General features: G+C 41.5%; 2 protein-coding genes across 2 annotated transcripts in view; both read left to right on the top strand.

The window, feature by feature from the left end:
- Positions 1-38: 38 nt before the first annotated feature.
- Positions 39-10,809, top strand: LOC145481330 (uncharacterized). Its single transcript, XM_081459801.1, has 2 exons — positions 39-203; positions 4,629-10,809. The coding sequence occupies exons 1-2, from the start codon at positions 143-145 to the stop codon at positions 8,819-8,821; spliced, it is 4,254 nt and encodes a 1,417-aa protein (XP_081315927.1). The 5' UTR covers positions 39-142; the 3' UTR covers positions 8,822-10,809.
- A 7,959-nt stretch (positions 10,810-18,768) lies between these two features.
- Positions 18,769-22,145, top strand: part of LOC145481336 (uncharacterized) — a 5,106-nt gene continuing 1,729 nt past the window's right edge. The window contains exon 1 of the mRNA XM_081459807.1: positions 18,769-22,145. This exon is cut by the window's right edge and continues 1,729 nt beyond it. Within this exon, the coding sequence (XP_081315933.1) occupies positions 18,770-20,554 (1,785 nt within the window). The 5' untranslated portion in view covers position 18,769 and the 3' untranslated portion in view covers positions 20,555-22,145.

The following is a 22,145-nucleotide window of genomic DNA, read 5'->3' as shown; positions in this document are numbered from 1 at the left end:
CACGCGATGATGGGATAGAAGAGCCCAGTACTCCGACCGCGTGGCCGTCAGGCTGTTGTAACGCGTATTTCCTGACTCGCCCAAAAGACGTTTCGTTTGCGCACCACGAGTTACGGAAGGAACTGTAATATTATCAAAGAAAATGCCAAGAAAAAGCTGCTTTCACATAATATTTCTCTTGTTGCTGTGTTTCATCAATCAAGGTGAGAAGTTTAGGAGAGGATGTAGGAATTTTTATCAGCATATAAAAAATGGTATAACACTGCATTATTCTGGAAAGTGAAACCAAATTGTTGTTATATCTTCGTGTAGGATTGATCGTATATTTTTTGTCTTTTGTGTTACGTCAACTTTGCCGGGTACAAAGGGTGGCGATCGTCCTTCGAACAATTACCGTTTCGTAGAATTCTTGTCAAATTTTATGGGTCGCATAGTCTCGATTTTATTGACTTTATTGGCAAAGCAGTGTACAACTCCTACTATGGCATATACATGTGGGGGAAACAAATCGTTGCTCTATCCAGCTGCATGGATTTCATAGTCTTTCTGTTCAAGTTTCTAATCACGATATACCGGCGAGCAGCTGCTGTCTCAGGAGAGACAACTGCTCGCAGGGTAATCACGATAGTGATCAAAATCTAAAACAGAAATAAAGGCGGAAGTTCCCCTCGCGGGAACTTAAACAGCTTAAAAGATCCGACAAAGACAACTTTCAGGGAATTTCGATTATCGCATGAATAATGTCATGAGTTTTAGTATTTACCGTGAGTCTAGGACTGAAAACATTTCGTGAAGAGAAAATGTATGCTTCCAATCCAAAATAACACAATCGATGTTCATATAACAGATGTCGTAAGATCCGCAGCCGAGCGAGGCTGTTGTTTGTTGGGAAGACGTCACGCAATCAGTTAAATGATAACTATAATGACCCTATCATAACAAGTGTTCAAACACACTTAACGAAGATTATCGCTGATTTAATACGCATCAGTTTATGCAAGTAAAATAAATGTAAAAAACGAAGCAAAAAATAATGTCCAATGTTCAACTTAAACGCTTAAACGCTTGAATTTCACTGGTGCCCCAACTGTTCTGGTACGGATTTTTTCCAGTGGTAGACTGGTGTAGACTGGTGTAGACTTCTTATGATGGTACTGGTCAGTGCTGTTTGGCTTCCTGTCTGTGCAGGTACATGTGTGGGTGACTTCCCTGAAGCAACGACAGCCTTATATCCTTCTTTTGTGTGACGTACGGGGGCCTCAATGCCTCTCTGTTTCAGCCTAGTGTATTTCCGTATTGACTTCTACCAGATATGAGCGATCCGATAGCTTTTGAACACGGGCAGGAGGTACCGGCTTCCCAGATTTTGTTTCGCCGTTCGGCTACTCTAACTTCTTTCTGTTTCAAACTCTGGTAGTTCCTTGGCATGGGAGGCGCGGTATCATGATGGTTAGTGCACTCAACTCCACATCGAGCGGTCCGGGTTCGAGCAATGGCCGGGAATATTGTGTTGTGTTCTTGGGCAGGACGCTTTACTTTCACAGTGCCTCTCTCCACCCAGGTGTATAAATGGCTACCAGCAAACTTAATGCTGCGGGTAACCCTGCGATGGACCAGCATGCCATCCATGGGGAGTAGAAAATATAATTTCTGACGATTGAGGGACGAATTAGTCGGGAATTGTTATTCTGACGGCACGTTGGAGAGACTCGCGGTGCATCACGGGATGGTTAGGGACTATTTAACGTTTTGGCGGGAGATTTAAGTCATTCTAGGTCGGTCAATCGTAGTGTTCGCCCACTTTATTTTTTAGGATTATTTTTCGATTTGATCAACTTGTGTGAGTAATTGTAGAATACCCTTTCCTCGGGGTCTCGTGCTGCTTCATTAGATGAAGAATACGTTTCCACATATTTTTTGGCCACATGTAAAGGGTGGTTTTTTACTGGTTTTTCGTATCTGGCGTAAAACGGGTTCTAATTCTTAGAACCAATAGTTACATTTTTGAGGTAAACATTAGGATACATTGAATCTGATGGCTGACTGACGCATCCTCAATAAACTTTTCACATCGAGTGTTTCGTGTATGTGAGTGTAGTCAGAATTACTCGTAGTCGCTTCATGCTACAGAAACTGGGATAAGCTCCGGCCTGATGAGCCACTTGGCTAGTATGCAGACTTAAATATAACCTATACTAGTCAGGCCTTGGCACTTCTATCCTGATTGCTCTTGTCCATTTGCCCCTTGGTCATCAATTTCTCCTTATGGCACCTTCTCCTTGTCTGGGATACAGAAGATTTACTGACATGGGTAACAGCGTCTAGCGTGCGTGTTGTTCGTGACATCAGTCTCTGTACTGGACTAGAGTTTAAACGCTGTGTTGGTGTTTTCCGTTGATCTAACAATGCCAGCCAACCGCCAGCTACGCAGTCTACCGTGCGCTTTCTTGCAAATCTTCTGTACTACACTTACTGCAGCTTCGGTCTTGCCATTGGATTTGGCATGTCTGGGTGATGACGTCACGTGCTTGAAATGCCATTCTCTAGAACATTCTATGAACTCTCAGCAGGCCCGTTGTCGGTGACTGCTCTCTTAGGAACTCTACGATGTAGATCGCAGTTGCGCCAACATCTTTAACATCTGAGTAGCTTTCTGAAAGCAAAATGTATTCCTTGGGATTCAGGGGGAACAAGATCTGCACATATCTTCCTCAAACGCCTTGCTGTGTTGCTCGGACCATACAAATTGGCCATGGTCAGGTCTCTCAGGACTGTACCACTTCAGATAGCCTTGGCATGGTGGAAATTTGGTCAGATAATGGCTAAAACCGAGTAGACTCAGAGTCTTGCATGTGAGCTTGGGCATGTCTTTCACCGCATAGACTTTGCCCAAATCTGCCTCGAGACCTGATCCTTGCTGATAACATGGCCCATGAACCTAACTTGTGTAGTTTTCTGAGATTTTCATCATGGCTAGCATCTGCTTCCTCCTTAGTGTCTCCATGTCCAATTTCAATTTCCCTAGATCGGCAAGTTTCTTGCGCAGCTTACACGCAAATTGTTTCCGTGTACTGATCTTAAAGGTGGATACACCTCAAAGTTTCACGAGTGAACCATGGAGCAAGTTAAGCCTCAACTAGCTGCTTCTCAGCGGTGGATCTCCTGTTTGGTTTATATGAGGCTAGATCGCGGAGACTCATCATGTTGTAAATGGCGCCGGTGTCTAACTGATATTCTAACTAGAAGTGGTATAACTTTTCTATGTCAGAGAAGATTATCAGTGGCGTTGAATTGCTTGCCTGGTGTTTTCACACTGGAGTCTTGTTCGATATGGAAGAGCGGATCTTCATTATCGGTCACTTCATCTTCAGATGTATCTGTTTCTTCTGTGACTTGTTGCACTCATTTATACCCTTTTCGCGCTGTCCTCTCTCGTGCTGGCTTATTTTATATCGTGACAAACATGCAAAATGATTTTGCTTCGAGCAAGCGAGACATTTTTGGCCATACGCTTCACAGTTCGTCTTTCCTGTGTTTCTTGTGGTCGATCCACCACGTCTGCTGGAATTCTTCTTCGCGCCCTTCGTTTCCTTTACGTCCTTTGTACCTTCCTTTTTTTCGCGTTATAATTATTTGTTTGTTCGTTGCCCGCAGCGTTGACTTGCTCGTCCGTTGGGGTCTGATCCTGTTTCATGGAATCGAGCTGTTTGGTTGCGGCCTCATTCGACTTGTAGATATTAAGTGTCTTATCCAGGTTCAATTCCTCTTCTTTGAGTAGTCGCAGTATTGGAGCTTTGTCTCGGATCCCAGTTACGATCCCATATCTTATCATCTCGGTGATCTTCACTATTTACCGCCGTATTACGGCCCAGCCGTACCATATCTTAAAGTCCCTAATCTTTCCACTCCTGCGTAAAAAGATGCCAGTTTTTGACTGGAGAAACTGTAGAGATTTTGGAAGAATACCGTTGCATAACTCAGGACCTCCTGAAACTGAATCTTCAGCTAAAACTCACCAAATTTGAAATGTGTTTGCCAAAAAAAAAAATGTTAAGTTACGTGACCAAACAACTGTCCAAACAAATGACGCAATTTTAGTTGAACTCCGTTAACATTGAAGAGTTGTCACAAAGTTTTGCAGTTACTGTTTGAGAGTAATTTAAGTACTGAATAAGTTTCAAATTAGCTCTGACACTATGCTGTAATATATCAAACACGAAAGACCGTGTTTGACCATATTTCGAAACAGCGAAAAGGGAATTGAAAATACGAGGCGCAGCGCGGTATTTTTGACGAACTTCGTGGCGTTTGGAAAGGTGGTCAAACACTGTATTGAGTGTTTGATATATCTTCTCAATCGAAACTAAAACTAACAAGAAAATGGAGAAATAAAATCGTAAAAATCTATACCAATTAAGATCAGATATCAAAACACCGTCACGGCCAGGATTTCCTTTGTTTAAACTTGATGAATTATTGTTGAGTTTGAGAAGGGCACTTCATACATTATCAGTTTGGAAGTTTGCATAAATTGTAAATAATTTGTAAGTTTAGAAGACAAAATAGCTACCCTGACAAAGTCTTATCATGTAACATAGACAATATCTGTGTTTTACCAATCCTTACAGCCTCTGTTTCTAGAGAAACAGACTGGTACATTTCCCGTAAATCAGGTAACGACAGTTGGCCATGTGATAGAACAAAACCATGCAAACACATTTGGAAGGCGGTCACCATGGCGTCCAGCAGGGACTACATTTACGTGGACGGCACAAACACTGACAACGATCCCTACACCTGCCAATCAGAAACTCCACCTCATCCGGGAATTTACATCAACAAGAGCCTCTCTCTGGTAGGATTCGGTCCCAAGCCTCCTCACATACGATGCTCTGAGGGTTTGACGTTTGATGGTTCTGATGATGCGCAGCAGATGCATATCACCTTATCAGGTCTGTTCCTGGACGAGGGCTTGGTGTATTTTCAGGATTCGTCTGTTAATATCGACAGATGCAAATTTGAAGGAAGCAAACATGGTGTGCAGTTCTTAATTACCACGAAGATGGTTTCAAACATTCAAATTACAAATTCAGTCTTTGTTAAGAATAGTGAGTGTGTCTCAGTTGTTATCAACAAAACAATCAACCTATCAGAGGCTGTCCACGTAGTTTTCACAGTGAAACATTCCTCTTTTCATGGTAATGTCATAACAGATCAGGGAAGCTGTGTGTCTTTCCATGAATCATCTGATAATAAACATTCTGTAAGTCTTAACATCACGCTGGAAAATGTCACGTTTATCCACAACAATTTCAGTACGAAAGGTCTTGTTTTTTTAGATATGGAAAATGCCACCCAGGATATTCACTTTCAGAATGTGACGTTTATGAGCAACAATGCCTTATCAGACCGAGATGTTTCTTCGGGCTACGGTCACAGTGAATGTATTGTTCACAGCAGCATTGTAAGTGTTTTTGTTAATGCAAGCAGCTTCACAGGTCAGCAAGCTCGATCATTCAACGTAAGCGCAAGAAAAATTTCATTACAGATTAATAACTCTAGTTTTCGTGGTCACGAAGACGAAGGAAATGGCGGAGTCATTTACCTGAGAGGAAGCGTCCATTGTGTACTTAAAGTTTCGGAGTCAAATTTTACTAACGCTTACGGTTCTTCGGGGGGTGGTGCTGTCTTCATTACGGCTCTCACTGCATCAGTACAACTGCATCATACTACTTTTTCCAACTACACATCTTTAGGAACAGGGGGTGTATTCATTCATACGATGTCACGGGAAATGAGTGCAGGATATGCTTTGCATTTGATTGTCGACAATTCCCGTTTTGTGGGTTGTAGATCGAATGATATCGGTGGACCCATAAGTGTCCTGTATGAAAGCCAAGTCAATATAAGCATCAGCAGCAGCCATTTTATTTCCAATTATGCTGCAAGAGGAGGAGCTATAAGTCTTTCACCGCCGGCGATTAGAAAAGGTGATAAAGACTGGAAGAGCAAGCCCAGCCAAGTAACAATACAAAACTCAACATTTTTCAACAACAGTGCAATAACTGGCGGTGCAATATATTTGGTAGCAAATAATCAAAGTACTCTAATCCTTGAAAATGTCATCATGGAGTCAAATAGAGCGGAGGGGACTGGAGGCGCAGCTTGGATCAGCCCACTTTTTGCGTTCAAAATACTCCATTCCCGATTTTTGAAGAATATTGCTCAGGAAACTGCTGGAGCGATCATAGTTAGGGATGTAAACACACTTGAAATAAAGGATTCACTCTTTGACGGGAATATCGCTGGGGATTTTGTGGAGTTTGGTGGAGCCCTATTTATCAGTTGTGGCGTAATCACCACGCTTATTATAATCACGAACACGACATTCAAGAATTGTTCAGCTAAACAACATGGGGGTGCTATATACCTTATCCATTATGGTAATGTCAGTCTGGTGATAAGAAGGTCTCGTTTTGTGGAGAATCTATCATTACAAACAACTGGAGGGGCACTGTCAATACAATTACCTCAAGACAATGATAAAAATCCAGGATGTGTCCCTCAAAAAGTTAAATTAGCCAGTCGGAGAAATGACGATGATCATGATGAAGAATTTGCTTCATTGGTTTCCAAAAATCACCTGAGTTTTCAAGATACCACGTTTGAGAGGAATGCTGGGGTTGTCGGTGGTGCTGTGTATCTATCGAATGGAAAAGCGACATTTATAAATTGTTCCTTTACCGATAACTTTGCTTCATCTCAAGGTGGCCATATATACACAGTACAGGGATCCGCGAGTCTTATCATACAAGGAAGCCTTTTCCAGCAAACCATGAAAACATTGCAGCTATTCACAATGAATTACTCCAAGGCTTCGTTTTTTCATGTAGAAAGTTCAGGACCATTTAAAGTATACAACACGACAATGAATGTCAGAGCATACGGTGTTAAAAATCCACTCATGTTAGTAGCAAACGGTAGAGTGATAGACCTTGGAGATGACAGTCTCACAAAGTTTTATTGCCCAGTTGGAAGTCAGATGGAAATTCTTCGTTTTACTCAAGAATTCACGACTCAGGTTAACAACACACCATGTAAAATTAAAATCACCACACTTGAACTTAGCTGTTCGCCATGTGAAGGGAACTCCTACAGCCTACAGCGCGACTATGCGCTAGGTTCCAGGTTAGCGGCAGGATTTCAATGTCTTCCATGCCCGTTTGGAGCGAATTGTACACAAAATATTTTAGCCAAGCGTAACTTTTGGGGTTATAAAGAACAGAAAAATCCACTATCGCTTCATTTTATCATGTGCCCTGCGGGTTATTGTAGTCCTCCTCAAGAAGCGAACTTTCCAGAATACAATGGTTGTCAGGGCAACCGTTCTGGCGAATTATGTGGACGCTGTGATGATGGCTACACGGAGACACTTTACTCTACAAAGTGCAGACCATCGCATCAGTGCAAAGATTATTGGTTCTGGCCAGTAGCTTTATTTTATGTATCGTTCATGGCATTGTACTTCATATTTACGCCTCCTATTGTCCCCTGGATCAAGCGCCAAACCTTGTGGTTCAAAGAAAACAAAGCAGTGAACCAAGATTATAACTTTGACAAAGGTTATCTGAAGATTCTCTTCTACTTTTATCAAGCAGCAAATCTTCTCGTCGTTTCCAGCTCGTCACAACATGTCATTAAAACTAATCTTATCGATCCAATTGTTGGGTTCTTCAACTTCAAGTCATATTCTGTTGGATTCATTTGCCCATTTGCTGGCCTCAGGGTGGTATCTAAGCAGTTCTTTTCTGCCTCACATGTTTTTGGCACAATGCTCATGATTTGCTTCTTTTACGTTTTGCATTGGGGAATCCAAAGGTTTCGAGGTCAGGGAGCCCCTTCTGTTGGCCCTTATGTTGGCGGTATCTTGCAAACCTTGTTGCTAGGATACACAACTTTAGCTACAGTAAGCTTCAGTCTGCTACGCTGTGTTCCCATTGGCTCAGAGAAGCGTTTATTTTATGATGGTAACCATGTTTGTTTTCAGTGGTGGCAATACATTTTGGTAGGATTTGTCTGTACATTTGTGATACCCTTTGTGTTTGTGCTGCTTTGGGGTTCTTATAAGTTGTACGGTAAGACTCTGTCTGTGTGGAAGTTTCTCTTGGCTTGTTTCTTGCCGTTGCCATCGTTAATCTACTGGTTTTTCATCTCCTTCTGTCAAGTACTGCGCAATCCAGTGAACGAGGTGTCGACTCCACAACAGATGTCATTGAATTCTGTAGAGAGGGTTCTCTACGATTCTTTTAAAAGAACGGAGGAGGGTCGAAAATTATCTCTGAGCTGGGAAGGTATTATGATCGGCCGACGGTTGATTCTTGTTGTGATGAAGTCTTTTGTGAATAATCCGATGCCTCGTCTTCTCATCATGAGTCTGTTTTGCTTTCTATTTCTTCTCCACCACGTCGTGGCTCAGCCATTTCGCGATAGTCTTGCTAACGCGGCAGAAACCATTTCTTTGCTGTCTATTGCCATTTTGGGAATGGTGAACTTGTTTTTTGCTTCTTTTTTTTCGTTGGCAGTTCCTTTCAACGATCATTTCAGTTCTTGGTGGAACGTCTGTGAAGGAGTGGAAGTGATGATCCTGTGTTTGGTACCAGCTGTGTGTGGGCTCGTTGTGGTCATTGCTATTTTGTCTCAGTTGTGCCGGTTAACTGTCGTGGTTTGTCGTTTTTTGTGTAACTTTTGCTGGATTTGTTTTCGTTCTAGATATAGCAGCCAGAACGACGAGCCGAAACCATTATTGGCTCCAGTGGGTTGAACTATGTAGAGCAGTCGTTGGCATTTCCGATCATCAAAGCCAAGGGATCGGTTCTCTTGTAGTAAAGACTCTTCTACATGCAAAGTCTATCCTTGTTGATTGCTTATAAACTTACCGAATTAAGTTCAGTTCTAGGGTGTCATAATACAGTGTTTTCTGGACTATATACTCAGTAGAGTTTTGCCGGTGTTCTCTTGATCAAACTGATGTGAATACGACGCCAGTTATTAGAAATACTCAACTGAAGTTTGGCATGATTTTGTTTTTTCGCGCAGTCGTTATGTTCATGGAAAAGGCAAACAAAAGGGGTCAAAATCAGGAAAAACGTGAATTTTGCTGATGGCAATATCTTTAACCATGCTGTATGGCATTCATTTGTCGGTGCATTTAGTATTATATAAAAGTATGATTTAAAATGTTTTTGCAATTTTACTCGCAATCAAACATATCAATTTTTTTATTCTCGTATATTCCATTTGCATACAGTTTAGTTGAAGATATTCAATTGGTTCCTTGTAAACATACCGAAAGTTCAGTTTTAACAGTTTGTATCTCACCTAAGATAAAGTTTTTGATTATAGCAGTCCGTTGTTTTTCTGGCCCGGGTTGTTTGAAAGGTGGATAAAGCTATCCACCGGATAAATCACTTATCCAGTGCGTAATATGGTTTGTTTTGTGAACACTTATCCACAAGAGAGAGATTTATCCGGTGATAGCTTTATCCAGCCTTCGAACAACTGGGGCCCGATTTATAATATCTATCAGCAACACGCTAATGGTTTACAAGAAAATAGTTGTAAACTTTCTAATTCGTAAACTATCTTTAGCCTCCATCTTCATACTATCTTTCTGGTCTAATCATTATAACGATGGTAAAGTGATACCGGAATATAACTACTCAATAACTTGTACCAGAAACTCATTATGGGTTTCTGCTTGTACATTAGACGCATAATGCATATTATCCCATTAACCTTTTATCCTGAGTAGACGTAATAATAAGTTTATTTTCGTTTTAATTTCGGACAACAAAGTGTCCGAAAATGAATTAATTGTCCGAAATTTGCAAGCGTCCGAAATATTTACAGTACAGTATGAAACTTAGAGGTAGCTCCAAAGCTCTTAGTTTCCTTTATGCCGGGCTTTATGGAGCGAACTCTAGTTGAGACACTGCTTGATATACGCAACGGCTTGATAGAAATTGTGTTATTTTCTCGTCGGTGTATTCATAAAACCTTAAGGCTGCGAATTTTCACAGATGTTGTTCCAGTCGAATTCGTCTTTTGCAGACATAAATTTGTTTTAGCTGTTTCAGCAACGTGTCCGAAATTGTTGTCCGAAATTTTTCCGAACTGAATGAGATATAAAGTGTCTGAAAATTTAACGCTTGAAATAAAACGTCTGAAATTGTTTTGCAAGTACAGTATAACATATTTAGGTAAAGTGTACATACGAGCCAAGAGGCCCAGCAGGCTGGAGCTTATCCCAGTTTCTGTAGCATGAAGTGACTAGGAGTATTTCAACTCTCCCCTGGATGGGATGCTAGTACATCGCAGGGTTACCCCCAGCATGAAGTTCGCCGGTGCCCAATTGTACACCTGGGTGGAGAGACGCGCTGTGAGAGTAAAGTGTCTTGCCCAAGTACACAACTCAACCAGGGCTCAAACCCGGAGAGTTCAAACCAGAGACGAGCGTACTAACCGTGAGGCCACCGCGCCCCCACATACCTTGCACAAAGGTAATTATTAAAACGAGAGTCGTGGTTTGGTGCATTTTGTAGTGATAAAAAAGTGTATATATGTCGTGGAAGACTTTGACAAAATAATGAAATCCAACATGGCGGATTGAAGGAAGTAAACTTATTGACGTCTGGAGGATGAAATAACAAAAAACATGTTCATTTTGTAGAAAAGTAATTTTCACATTTCTCATTAAAACAACAACGAAAAAACCGTAGGAGTTTTATTCACTCACCCTTGTACCACGGTGGGGGGTACGAGTTTGCATAATACGGGTTCGAGGGTTAAAGAGCTTTAATAATAATAACAATTATACTACTACTACTACTACTACTACTACTACTACTACTACTACTACTACTACTACTACTACTACTGCTACTGCTACTGCTACTGCTACTGCTACTGCTACTGCTACTGCTACTGCTACTGCTACTGCTACTGCTACTGCTACTGCTACTGCTACTGCTACTGCTACTGCTACTGCTACTGCTACTGCTACTGCTACTGCTACTGCTACTGCTACTGCTACTGCTACTGCTACTGCTACTGCTACTGCTACTGCTCCTGCTCCTGCTCCTGCTCCTGCTCCTGCTACTGCTGCTACTGCTACTGCTACTGCTACTGCTCCTGCTCCTCCTGCTGCTCCTCCTGCTGCTCCTCCTGCTGCTCCTCCTGCTGCTCCTGCTGCTCCTGCTGCTGCTCCTGCTGCTCCTGCTCCTCCTGCTCCTCCTGCTCCTCCTGCTCCTCCTGCTCCTCCTGCTGCTCCTGCTCCTCCTGCTGCTCCTGCTGCTCCTGCTGCTCCTGCTGCTCCTGCTGCTCCTGCTCCTCCTGCTGCTCCTGCTGCTCCTGCTGCTCCTGCTGCTCCTGCTGCTCCTGCTCCTGCTCCTGCTCCTGCTCCTGCTCCTGCTCCTGCTCCTGCTCCTGCTCCTGCTACTGTTCCTGCTACTGCTACTACTACTACTACTACTACTAAGACGAAATATAAGTGATAGAAAGCGACGTTTCGGTGCATGTTGCACCATTATCAAGGTTACATAATTAAAGATAAAAAGCGGTTTGTGAAGAGGCTAAGTTGAAGCGAATTTGCATAAAAGAGTGCCACGCTAATTACATGAATACTTTAGCACGAAGACAATCAGACTTAGCCTTAGCCTCTTCACAAACCGCTTTCTGTCTTTATGTATTATGTAACCTTGATAATGGCGCAAGATGCACCGAAACGTCGCTTTCTATCAAAGTCTATATTTCTTGTCTCATGTATTTCCAAATCGTTTCTTATAATAATAATGATAATAATAATAATGATGATAATAATAATAATGATGATAATAATAATAATAATAATAATAAGTAAACGAAATTGCGTAACTCGCTCGTCTACTTTTTCTCATGATTTCGTCTTATCCAGCAAAAACCCTGCGCTCATAATAATAGAGAAATGTTTCCTTTCCAATATCATTTTGACTTAATCAGTTTCCATCCAGTTAAACTTAACAAAATTGTGAAATCCAACATGGCAGATCAAACAAAGTGCGTTAGCTTAATGACGGCATGTGACGTCTATGACGTCAAAAATAAAGAATCTTGTCTGTACGCCAAGCTTAGAGATATCTATTATGATTAAACGCAAATAATTTTCGTATTTCTCAATACAAAGAAACGTTAGGCATTACATTCACTTACCCTTGTACCACGGTGGGGGGATGAGTTTGCTTGTAAGTCCAAGGGTTAAGACATGTGAGATAAGGAAATCTCGTGATTAACTCGCCTTGTTTTTCTTGTGATTTCGTTTGCTATTTGGGAAAAACCCTTTGTTCATAGAAATAGGAAAGAAAAATCTCGCGTCTAACCAGCCTGGTTTTCTCTCGACTTCATTTACTCTTCAAGGAAACACTGCACGTAAACACTTTGCTCATGATCATAGTAATAGAAGACAAACTTGCTTGGTTTTCCAAGAGAGTTCCTACATTCAAACCTGCACTGCGTTTGATTTTTGTTTCGAAAATCTCGCCAATAACTCGTTGACAGTTCTTTGTACGGTGACTAACTCGCATGATTTCCAAGAGCCTTTTCCTTTATTTCAATAACACCGCGTTGATATTAATACAGAATTAAAATCTCGTAAATAACTCACCTGATTTTCCACGAGTTTTCCGTAGACACGTCGTGTATACTCTTAATTTGGAAATCGTCTGATTACAAGCAGTGAGTTGGTTTCGAAGGAGCTTGAACCAGCTATGTACGCAACATGGCAAGACCAAGCTTCACTCGTGCTGCACTTTACATCTTGTTGTGTATCGTTCTTAAAGGTACGTTTTCTTGGCATAGAACACAAAGATAGGTCGCTGTAATAAAATGCACATTGTCACGGTACACATGAAGGTAACAGTTTCTTGATTCTCTGACGCGGAAGAAAACAAACGAGAAAACGGCAAGCAGAGTTTAAGGTATTCGTAGGTCATATTCACCTGTAAAGAAGTCATTCAACTCTGCATTAACAGTGATTTGGTGATTTGATCTTGTGTTTGCCATGCAAATTTTTGTGGGGTCAAATTATAATCATATTCATTTTTTAAGTTCTATTTTTAACCTTACGCGATGTAGCAAGTTTGAACAGTTTTCTAATCACTGTAGTTCAATATTTGTTCAAGGAGTTGTGCGAATCTACTTGGAGGAAGGCTGCATTTCCAGAATGTAAAAACAGTGATTTTGTCGGAGTATTTGAAATTGCGACGTCACGAGCTATAAAGTGTAGTTAACGCCACCTTTAGTACAATGTATAAGTTAGAGAAGTGCATTATGAAGGGCAAACAGTAACGGAGATGAAATGAAGTATTGAAAGTAAATGAAGTGGAAGTTTTGATTTTTAAGGACCTTTAGTTTATTACTGTTATAAACATGCACTGTTTTGATACTAGCAGAGAATATCTCGCGAATAACTCGTCGAGTTTTCTAAGAGATCTCTCCCAGATTCAGGTAATTCAACATTTCCTTTACGTTTAGAGGAAAATTAGTGACTAACTCGTATGGTTAACCCCGAGATTTCTTTTAAACACCGCATTGATATTAATAGAGAAAATGTCGTGATGGGAGGGGTATCATTACGTTTCTGTTGAGTGTAACGTAAGGTAACTTTGTTTAAAGACAGGGGAAAATTCCTTCAGCCTTCCTTTCGGCCAGGCTCCTCTTGGAACTAGGTCTGGTGGGAGGGGGGGAGGGGGGGGGGAGGAGGGAGGGGTCTCCCATGTGAAAAAGTCGGGGTTGCTCGTTCGAATTTTAAATTAAAGCCTTTAAGGAGACCATACCTAGTGTGAAGAACACCCTTAAAACGGACATGACAGCGTTTTGTATAATTTCTTCGAGTGCAACCCTAAAAGATAACTTGACGGCTAAATATAGTAGCGTTTCGTCCGGAACACCGTAAGTGAGAGATCATCGTCTCTTGTTGAATCCAAATCCGCCTTCCGCCCTGTCGGTCCATTTAAAGATTGATCCGGACATTCACTTTTACCGTTCCGCTGCTATCGGCAAACATGTCGTCGAAGTTGGACATATTTGCGGGGCAAGAAATCCACTCCCTTATCAAATACATAACGTAAATTCTCGGTTGAAACTCCGAGTTAGAAATTTCTGCATTAACATTTACAGCTGGCGGGGTTATTTACGCGTACGACAGCCCATAACGAGAGGACATCAAGATAAGTAATTCCATTGGATACGTGTAATTAGATTGATTATTATACATTGAACGCACTATCTCTTTTCTGATTGGCCGAAAACGTACAGTGAATTTTCGAAATCAGCGCCTGTGACGTCATCTCTGCAGATTATCAAGGACACTCAAGGTCACGGGTAATCCTGTCAAGTTCGCGCGCTTTGTGTTGCTTGCCGTCAGTAAAGAAGCAAAAACATGACTTCCATTTTTTTTCGTCCAATGTATAATAAAACAATTATTAGATTCGGTTTTTGTGATATCCAGAATAATCAAGGTCTCGGCAACAGTTATCAGCCTCAGCCTTAGGCTTCGGCTGATAAACCCTACCTCGACCTCGATTATTCTGGATATCACAAAAACCTCCGTCATCCAATAATTGTTTAAAATTTACACCGAAAAATCACTCGGCCGTGAAAGTTCAAACTCTTTGGCTTAGTCGGTAGTCCCTCTTTTCACGCGCTTCTCGCCCCCAGGATTTCGCGTGGCCATAATCGGTAGTTATTTGGTATTTTCATGAAATGGGCCCGGATGGCTACAAACTTTAGCCGCACCTAATACTGGCGCAAGCAAAACGATTATCCTCGACGTCAATTTGTATTCCAAAAGTCCTGATACAAGCCCAAAATGCACAATAAACAAACGCTACATTCCGCCAGAACTTGTGCGAGAAAGGACTACAGCTGCAGGCAAATACGTTTAGTCAGGGTAATGGGCTCCTGCTCTTGCTAGCAACAAAGTAAATATCAAGGTTATTCGGCCCATAAAACTCGAAGTCTAGCTAAGTGAGGGTGTAAGTAAAAGATACCCTCCCCTCCCCACTGCTTTTCACAGCTGGCCACCAGCAAACCACCAGCAGATAGGCCAGTGCCTGGGCGATGTCCTCACCCCGGCCTTGACGGTTTCCTCCTGGGATTAGACCGGTTGGCAAGGCCTGGGTTCGGGCTTGGCCCGAACAGCGAGCATGTTTTTTTTTTTTCAAATCGCTCAGATTCCTTTCCTTGATCTACTTGGAATTAACTTCATTTGCTACTGAGAATCCATCGCTACATGGCACTCTGCAAACATTGTGGCCATTTTTCAATTAGCGAAATGCAAAAAATGTTTGCGCGGAATAACGTACACAAAAATTACTTGCAGAAACGTAGCCACCCTCATAAACTCCGTTTGCAGTATATTAAAGCTTAAAGTGCGACAACCTGATAAAAAACTTATGGCTCTCTTGATCGAATGAAGATTTACGGGCTGTCAACAATTTTTTGGTATTGTTTTGATAATTTTTTCGCACGAACTGGCCTAAACCCCCTGTGTGTGTCGCCTATTTTTGGACCAGTATTAGTGATTCTTCTAACGTTTTTGGAAATAACGATGTCATTTCTACATCGTATGAAGTTAAGGTTCCATGTTTTGCACCTTTAAAGGACACGTTTTTGGACCTGTCACAAATTTTTTAAGTTTAATTATCATAGCTTTTTAACAGTTACAGGGTGAGAACCTCAACACCTCCCCCCCGCCACTCCTCCCCCCGTGCACGGTCCCGACAGGAGCAAAAAAATATATATTGCATATTGAATTCAAGGAAAATAATGCAATAGTACAGATTTTTTATCTATCACTTTTAAGGAATCTTTTGTTACAATAATGACGCCGATTACAAATTACATTGTTGTTAACATGCCCTCACCTAACAGACGAATTGGAATTAACTGAATTCTAATTAACCCAACCTAGCCCTTCCCGGAGAAAACAACTTAAACCGTCCAACCCTGGTTATCTGTTCTCTTAACAGCCGGTGAAAAAAGTTCAGATTTAAGCCAAAAAGTTTAAAGTATACCTAATTCGGAAGACAGTGTGCGTTTCGTCACGAATCAAAAAGAGAGTCGGCTTGGTTAACAGTGCTGTATTGAAAACATAGTTGACTTTATTCCTTTCTAACCATTACACAGGACGTGTTTCTAAAGGAAAGGAATTGTACATCTACTGTACATCAGGTAACGACAGTTGGTCATGTAATCAGACAAACCCCTGCGAAACCATTTGGAGGGCTGTCAGGTTGGCGTCACGAGGAGATAAAATTGACTTGAACGGCACAAACACTGAAAATGATCCCTACACCTGCCAATCAGAAACTCCACTACATCCGGGAATTTACATCAACAAGAGCCTCTCTCTGGTAGGAGTCGGTCCCGAGCGTCCTGACATACGATGCTCTGAGGGTTTGACGTTTGATGGCTCGGATGATGCGCAGCAGATGCATATCACCTTATCAGGTCTGTTCCTGGACGAGAGCTTGGTGTATTTTCAGGATTCGTCTGTTAACATCGACAGATGCAAATTTGAAGGTAGCAAACGTGGTGTGCAGTTCTTAGTGAGTACGAGGATGGTGTCAACCATTCAAATTACAAATTCAACCTTTGTCAATAACAGTGAGTGTAGCTCAGTTTTTGTCAACAAAACAATGAACCTATCAGAGGCTGTCCTAGTAATTCTTAAGCTCAAAAATTCCTCTTATCATGGTAATGCAATGTCAGACGAGGGAAGCTGTGTGTCGTTCAGTGAATCACCTGACAATAAACATTCTGTAAGTGTAAACATCACGCTGGAAAATGTCACATTTTCCGACAACAAGTTTGGTTCAAAAGGTCTTGTTTTCTTAGATATGGAAAATGGCAACCAGGATATCAACCTTCAGAAAGTGAAGTTTATAAAAAACAGTGCAATGTCGGGCCGAAAGTTTTTTGCAAATGGCGGTCACAGTGAAATTCGTGTTCACAGCAACACCGTAAACATTTTAATTAATGAAAGCAGCTTCTCGAGTACAAACGCAAGATCATTCATGGTAAACGCATCTAACATTTCGATGCAGATCTTTAACTCTAGTTTTGGAGGCCACAAATGCGAAGGAAGTGGCGGAGTCATGTTATTGAAAGGAACCGATCTTTGCGAAATGAACGTGTCCAATTCATCGTTTGTCAAGACGTCTGCTTCTCAAGGTGGGGCATTCGACATTGAATGCGTGGAGATCAGGTTTAATTTACTAGAGAGTATTTTCTCACATAACCGCGCTACAGATGGAAATGGAGGTGCTGTCTTAGTCACTGGATACAGAGCTTCAGTATCGTTTCTTAATTCTTCTTTTACGAACAGCCTGGCGGAAGGAGGAACGGAAGAAGAGGTATACAGAGGAGGGGCCTTATTCGTTACTTCAGAGTTACCGCCCATTCATCGTTCAAAATTTCAGGCGAGTCGCTTAGACGGTGCTATATTTTTGACTGTGGAACGCTGCAGATTTATTGGCTGCAGGTATTGGTTGGAGGAGCGTTAAGTGTCTGGTACGTTAACCATGACCATCTACAGCTGGTCATTAAAGACAGTGACTTTATTTTCAATTTTGCAAGCGCCGAGGGTGGAGCAGTAGAAACTTATGGTACTAAGAATTATCCTGGGGTTATGACAGATGACTGTCGTGCAAGAAACACGGGTACCTTTGAAACCTCAATAGAAAACTCGACTTTCTCAAAAAATGAAGCAACTTTTGGTAGTGCCCTAGTATTAGAGGCTGGAATCTCCCATCACGGTGTTATAACTCTTGACAAAGTTATTATGGATTCAAATAGTGCATTCGACACTGCAACAGCACTTATTTTGGACGCTTGCAAAGTTAAAATATCCCAGTCCCGATTTCTTAACAACAGAGCAGCTGTAGCGGTGGGTGGAATAGGAATTCGGGATGTCATAAGTACTGAAGTTGTTGACTCCATTTTTGACGGCAATTACTGCGGGGCTGAGACTTCATCTGTTCTGAGTGGAGGCGCACTTAACTTGATAAATTCTGATATTGATGATCGTTACCATGATAGTGCATTTATTTCGATTATAAACTCGACATTCAACAACTGTTCTGCCTCGAGTGGAGGCGCTATATTCTTATTGTTGAAAAGACCTGTACATCTCACAATTAATAGCTCTCGATTCACAAAAAACCACCCGTTTAAGAGTGGAGGGGCCACACGGTTATCATTGACAGAAGACACTAAAAAAGGTCCAGCAAAGTGTAAAGCAGATTACCGGCCTTCATGGCATTACAAAAGTCACGTGATATTCGAGGATACAACATTCGAGGAAAATATTGCAGCTGACGTGGGTGGCGCTGTGTACATAACTAATGGCAATATAACACTTTCCAGGACCCATTTTGCTGACAATTTTGCGTCTCTCGGTAGTCATATCTACGCAGTGGATGGTTCCACAAGTCTTAATATACAGAGCAGCTGTTTTAGTCAAATTGTAAAAGAATAGAATCGTAACATACCAAACAGCCAAAATCCCTCTTTTATTGATTTCAGGAGCGGAGGACCAATAGTTCTATACAACACCACACTGAACGCAGGGCGCTATGGGAACAAAATAACTCTGATTGTTGTAGCCGAAAGTAGTCTAACATTCCTTGAAAAGGACAACTTGACAAACTTTTCTTGTCCTTTGGGAAGTAAGATGACGAACACTAATTATACAACCAATATCACAAGTCAGAGGAACAGTTCCTGCAAGGTCCAAATTATAACTCAATATATAAGATATGATTGCTTGGCGCGCGTGGGTGATACGTATAGTCTTCTGCGAGGTCATGCGATTGAAGGACAAATAGATCCAGGATTTCAGTGTCTTCAATGTCCATTTGGAGGAAACTGTACCCAGAATATAATCGCTAAGCCTAATTTCTGGGGATTTAAAGAACAGAACAACCCACCATCGCTTCATTTTATCATGTGCCCTGCGGGTTATTGTAGTCCTCCCCAAGAAGGGAGCTTTCCAGAATACAATGGTTGTCAGGGTAACCGTTCTGGCGAATTGTGTGGATACTGTCATGGGGGCTACACGGAGACACCTTACTCTACAAAGTGCAAACCATCGCATCAGTGCAAAGATCATTGGTTCTGGCCAGTGACTTTATTTTATGTATCACTCATGGCATTGTACTTCACATTTAAGCCTCCTATCGTCCTCTGGATCGGGCGCCAAATCTTGTGGTTCAAAGAAGACCAATCCGCGAGCCAAAATGATGACTTTGACAAAGGCTATCTGAAGATTCTCTTCTACTCTTATCAAGCAACAAATTTTCTCGTCGTTTCCAGCTCGTCACAACATGCCATTAAAACTAATCTTATTGAGCCAACTCTCGGGTTCTTCAACTTTAAATCATATTCTTTTGGACTGATTTGTCCATTTGCTGGTCTCACAGTGGTATCTAAGCAGTTCTTTTTTGCCTCACATGTTTTTGGCACAATGCTCATGATTTGCTTCTTTTACGTTTTGCATTGGGGAATCCAAAGGTTTCGAGGTCAGGGAGCCCCTTCTGTTGGCCCTTATGTTGGCGGTATCTTACAAACCTTGTTGTTAGGACATACAACCTTAGGTAGAATAAGCTTCAGTCTGCTACGCTGTGTTCCCATTGGCTCAGAGAAGCGTTTGTTTTACGATGGTAACCATGTTTGTTTTCAGTGGTGGCAATACATTTTGGTGAGATTTGTCTCCATATTTGTGATACCCTTTGTGTTTGTGCTGCTTTGGGGTTCATATAAGTTGTATGGTAAGACCCTTTCTGTCGGGAAGTTTCTCTTGGCTTGTTTCTTGCCGTTGCCATCGTTAATCAACTGGTTGTTCTTCTCTTTCTGTCAAGTACTGCGCAACCCAGTGAAGGAGGAGTCGACTACACTCCAGGAGTCAAGGAATTCTGTAGAGAGGGTTCTTTACGATTCTTTTAAAAGACCGGAAGAGGGTCGAAAATTATCTCTGAGTTGGGAAGGTATTATGATCGGCCGACGGTTGATTCTTGTTGTGATGATCGCTTTTGTGATTAACCCAATGCCTCGTCTTGTCATCATGAGCGTGCTTTGTTTTCTCGTTCTTCTTCACCACAGTTTTACTCGGCCATTTCGCGATAATATTGCTAACACAGCAGAAACCATTTCTTTGCTCTTTATTATTGTCTTAGCTAATGTAAACGTGCTTTTTGCTTCTTTTCTGTCGTTGGCAGTTCCACATGAAGATGTCTTAAGCTCTTGGTGGAAAGTCTTTGAAGGGGTGGAAATTACCATTCTTTGTTCGGCACCTGTGGTTTTTGGGCTCCTTGTGGTCACTGCGATATTATCGCAGTTATGCCGGCTAACTGTTGTGGTGTGTCATCTTCTTCGCAAGTTCTGGTTGGTTTGTTGCCGTTCGTATTGCAGCATCCAGGACAACCAGGCGAAATCTTTATTGGATCCAGTGTGGAGTTGAACTGGTTTACCGTTCCCTCTCTCGAAAGCGTAACGTTGCGTGACAGAGGAAGGGTCAGAAGCACACTAGCTTTTAGTAGTGTTTATTCGGGACACTAAAGACAATAGAAACATTTATATTTACAGGTAATCTGACAAAGCTAGTTAATGCATCTGATTGCTAATCTAGTAACCCCAAGGACGACTCTCGTATAACAAGAACGGGGTTGCTCGTCGGAAATTTTGAAAAGTTCCTGAGAATTACCCCTGAGAATTACCAAGATGATGTGTTGTGGGCGTGGCTTCAATTTTGTTTTTAGCCCTTAGAGATAACAATTCTATTAATTGGCGCTGACTTTTCCGGCTTAATTCCATAAAAGGTATCGCAAAAGACCCTGCTGTGGACTTTTTGAGGCTGAACACCCTAAGAGGTAACAAAACTGCTTTTTAGCCCCTGAAAGGTACGACGAGCACCCCCCGTCATTTTTATATGGGAGTTCCAACCCGGGCTAGTAGTAACATAAAAAGCAAATTAATTTGTTAAAGACACCGGGCGGTCTTAGGCAATCTGGAAATATTTCCTAACCTTACAGTAATTTTTAAAAATACTGGGAAGTCTTTGGTTATATTTAGAAATCTTTGTCTTTGGAGCATTTTGGTAAATCATACGAAGTTTTGCAACTTTGGCCAGGCTGTGAGATTCTTTGGCAGTGTTCGGGATTCTTCGGAGTAGATGTCCCTTTCAGGGAAGAAAAATTAGCGGTAACAGATAAAATATTTGCACTTTGGGTCAGTTTTTGGACGATTGTACGTATGAGAAACACTAGCTGCTTAACTTTTGAGGTGTAATATAATATTAGCGTTACGTGTAGAGGCAAGAGCCTTAATCGATTATGGCTCCTGGTAGAGGTAAAAAGGTTATGTGCATTTTCGAAACTTAGAGCAGTGAAATTAGTTTCTGCAACAAAGCGAAACTTGAAGGTTATGTAATATGGAAAAAGTAATTAAATAGTTTTAAAAGATGGCCACAAGTTTATATCGAAATGCAGGGAAATTCTCATTAGAATACTGAGATGAAATAGTAAAACTGTGATTGTGAAATAGTAGCAGATCAGGTCCATCAGATGATAAGAATTGTTTGTGACGAAATTTGCTATGTAGCGATTGAATTTTTTCAGATGTGGATTGTTATTACATGTAATAAAATAGATATTTGTTGAAGTGATATTCATAAATTTCTTACCAATGATATCTAGTACTCAGGTTCTTAGGACAGCGGTTGGCCATCAAAGTGTTTCCTGCCAATCAGCCGCTGACCGAAGAGCCCGGCGACTTTATATGAGAGATTGGTCTGTTCCAGTTTAGCCACCTGGGATTGCAAATTGTGTTTTAGCATCGCTTAAGGTGTGTCATTCATATTTCCCTATAGCTACTTATCAGTGGGACCTCTTGGGATACGTTTTCAAACAGAGCTAGCGGCAAGGACAGGAACTAATTGTCATTTAATGAGTTTTAACTTTTTCATATCCAATATAATTGTCAACATTGTTGCCTGAACTTACCTCTAAGGTGGCAAAATTGTCCAGATCTACCTTAAAGATCGTGTCGATCAC

This window comes from Orbicella franksi, chromosome 3 (genome assembly GCF_964199315.1).
Source record: "Orbicella franksi chromosome 3, jaOrbFran1.1, whole genome shotgun sequence".
In the NCBI taxonomy this organism is placed as follows: Eukaryota; Metazoa; Cnidaria; class Anthozoa; order Scleractinia; family Merulinidae; genus Orbicella; species Orbicella franksi.
Note: the sequence above shows the minus strand (reverse complement) of the source record. Positions and strands in the feature narration are given on the sequence as shown.

Bases quoted from the DNA above. Each gene is read 5' to 3' on its own strand.
- LOC145481330 (XM_081459801.1), top strand. From the start codon at position 143: ATGCCAAGAAAAAGCTGCTTTCACATAATATTTCTCTTGTTGCTGTGT. The intron at 204-4,628 runs GTGAGAAGTTTA...CAATCCTTACAG, and splicing joins GCTGTGTTTCATCAATCAAG to CCTCTGTTTCTAGAGAAACA.